The 2,918-nt window shown below is 43.2% G+C and overlaps 1 protein-coding gene across 1 annotated transcript; it reads left to right on the forward strand.

The window, feature by feature from the left end:
- The first annotated feature begins 9 nt into the window (after window positions 1–9).
- Window positions 10–685, forward strand: LOC122577561. Its single transcript, XM_043748886.1, has one exon. The coding sequence runs from the start codon at window positions 10–12 to the stop codon at window positions 676–678; it is 669 nt and encodes a 222-aa protein (XP_043604821.1). The 3' UTR covers window positions 679–685.
- The last annotated feature ends 2,233 nt before the right edge of the window (window positions 686–2,918 follow it).

The following is a 2,918-nucleotide window of genomic DNA, read 5'->3' on the forward strand; positions in this document are numbered from 1 at the left end:
AGTGACAATATGGTGGAAAGGAAAATAGCATATAAGGACAAGACATTCAGGATAATAGTGGTCTATAATCAAGACACAAAAGGAACATGGAAAGAGATAGAGGAAAGAGTAGACGGAAGAGAAGAGGAAGTGATGATCGTCGGCGGAGACTGGAACGCGAGAACGGGAGAAGAGGGAGGGCAGGTAAACGAGGACATAGAGAAAGAAAAAGACAGACGATCAAAAGACAAGAAAATAAATGCGGAAGGAAGAACACTGCTTAGGTACGAGAGAGGCTGGACGATAATAAATGGCAGGGATGAAGAAGGAGAGGAGTGGGCCTATATTGGGGAGAGAGGAAACTCGGTAATAGATTATGTGATCGGAAAGCAGGAGGCGACAGAAGAAATATTTGACGTGAAAGTCGGAAAAAGAACAGAGTCGGACCATATGCCACTAGAAGTAGAAATAGGGGGGCCAGAACTACAAAACCCGAAGAAAGGGAAGAAGAAGAGAAAGAGAGAAGGGAGTGGACAAGGAAAGCATGGAAAAATACCTGGAGGAATGCAAAGATTGGACCTACGAGGGGAGAACAGTAGAGGAGTTGTGGACAGAAATCAAAAACAAGGTAAACAAAGCGATACCAAAGAAGAGAGTAAAGATAAGAAAATGGGGCATGGGAGAGAAAGTGTGGTATGACAAGGAGTGGAAAGAGAGGAAAAGAGAGGTGAGAAGGAAGATGGCAAAGTTCAGAAAAGGAAAATGCAGAGCAGAGAAGAACTAATGGAGGAGAAGAAGGCATTCAAACTGTGGTGGAAAGAAAGAAAGGAAAGACACGAAGAAGAGGAAATGGAGAAGGTCAGGAAGATTAGAACAGAGCAAGAGGTATGGAAGTACATAAACAAGTACAGAAGAAGAGAGGGCATAGATGAAGAAATAAGCGAAGAAGAGTGGAAGAATCACTTTATGGAGATTCTAGAAGGAAAAGAGCACAAAGAGGATAGGAAAACAGGGGAGTAGGGAGAGGAGGAGGAAATAAGAAAGGAGAGGGAAGATAATATAGAGAAGGAAGAGGTGATATACCAAATAAGAAAACTGAAAGAGAAGAAGGCAACGGGGGAGGACGGGCTAAAAAATGAGGTATGGAAGTATGCACCGATGGAAGTGGGGGAGGCGTTATGGGAGTTACTAAGGAAAATCTGGAATGGAGAAGGGATACCGGAAGATTGAATAAAAGGGGTAATATGTCCGATATACAAGAAGGGCGACAAGAGAGTAGCGAAGAGCTACAGACGAGTGACGTTAATGGACACAGCATATAAGATCTATGCAGGGATACTGGACGAACGGCTAAAGGCAGAGATTGAAACCAAACTGGAAAAGAGCCAATATGGATTCAGAACCGACACCCGACGCAGTGTTCGTGATAAGTCACATCATTGACAAACAGTTGAGTAGAGAAAGAGGGAAGCTGTTTGCCTGTTTTGCAGACTTAAGAGCGGCGTGTTCGACAGACTAAACAGAAAGAAACAGGAGGAGAAAATGAAAAAGATGGGGGTTAGCGAAAACCTGAAAAGAAGAATCAAAGAACCATACACAGAAACGAAGAATGTGGTGAGAGTCAAGAACCGCGTAACACAGAAGCCTTTTGGACAGTGAGGGGAGTCAGACAAGGGTGCCCGCTGAGCCCGACATTATTTAACATCTACGTGGCAGGGCTGGAAGATGAACTAAGGAAAGGGCAAGCCGGGGGCATAGCGATAGGAGGAAGAAAGGTATGGTCACTGACGTACGCAGATGATATTGTGTTGATGGCGGATACGGAAGAGGAGCTAAAGGAGATGCTAAGGAAATTCAAGAAATTTCTGAAAGAAGCAGAATTCGAGCTAAGCACAGAAAAGACAAGAATAGTAGTATTTGAAAAAAGAAGGAACAAAATGAGACAAAGAACATGGAATTGGGGAGAGCAAGAACTAGAAGAAGTGGAGGAGATAAGATACCTAGGGTACATACTACAGAAAAACGGCAGCGATGAGAAGCACATACAAGGCAGGAAAAGCAAAGCGATGATAGCAATGAAGAAAACATGGAGCGTGAGAGAAAGAATATTCAAACAGGACTACGAGAGGAGAATGAAGATGTTTGAAGCATTAATGAAGAAAACATGGAGCGTGGGAGAAGGAATATTCAAACAGGACTACGAGAGGAGAATGAAGATGTTTGAAGCATTAGTAAAGAGCGTGGCGCTGTTTGGAGCAGAGATATGGGGTTGGAACATGGAAGAATCGCTGGATAGGATAAAAAGAGGGTACGTAAAATGGATCTTAGGTTTAGACAGGACAACACCAAACTACATACTGACAGAAGAGTGCAAGATAGAGGAAATCAAGGTAAAAGCATTAAAAAGAGCAGCAAGGTATGAGGAAAGAACTCTAGAATCGAAAAAGGAGCTGGTAAAAGAGTGCATAAAGGAAAGAGAGAGAAACTGGGGAAATGGCCAGGAAGGGAAAAGAGCAAGAAAGAGGAAGAAGGAACTAGAAGAGGTGAGAAACGGTGGGACACAGAGGCAAGCAGGGGGGCGAGAAAGTTGGACAGGAAACCAAATTGCAGAAGAAAGAAGAAAGAGAGAAACAGAAGAGAGGAGGAAAAGGATAAGGGAATCCAAATACAACAGATACTACAGGGACATAACCAAAGATGAGATGCCAAAGTACTTGGAAGGGAGGATGAAGTGGAAGGGCAGGAAAATTATAGCCAGATTCAGATGTGGAAACGAGACCAAAGCGAAAGAACATTGGAAAGAGGAGGGAGAAAAAAGGTGCAGAGTATGTGAAAGGGAAGAAGAGGACCTGAGACATGTAATAGAAGAATGTGAAATAACAGGAAGAGCAAAGGACATGGAAAAAATATTGAATGAGACTGAGGAAGGACTAATGGAC

This window comes from Bombus pyrosoma, unplaced genomic scaffold (genome assembly GCF_014825855.1).
Source record: "Bombus pyrosoma isolate SC7728 unplaced genomic scaffold, ASM1482585v1 HiC_scaffold_4727, whole genome shotgun sequence".
NCBI lineage: Eukaryota > Metazoa > Arthropoda > Insecta > Hymenoptera > Apidae > Bombus > Bombus pyrosoma.

What these genes read in the sequence shown, in the direction of transcription:
- LOC122577561 (XM_043748886.1), top strand. Translation starts at nt 10, where the DNA reads ATGGTGGAAAGGAAAATAGCATATAAGGACAAGACATTCAGGATAATA.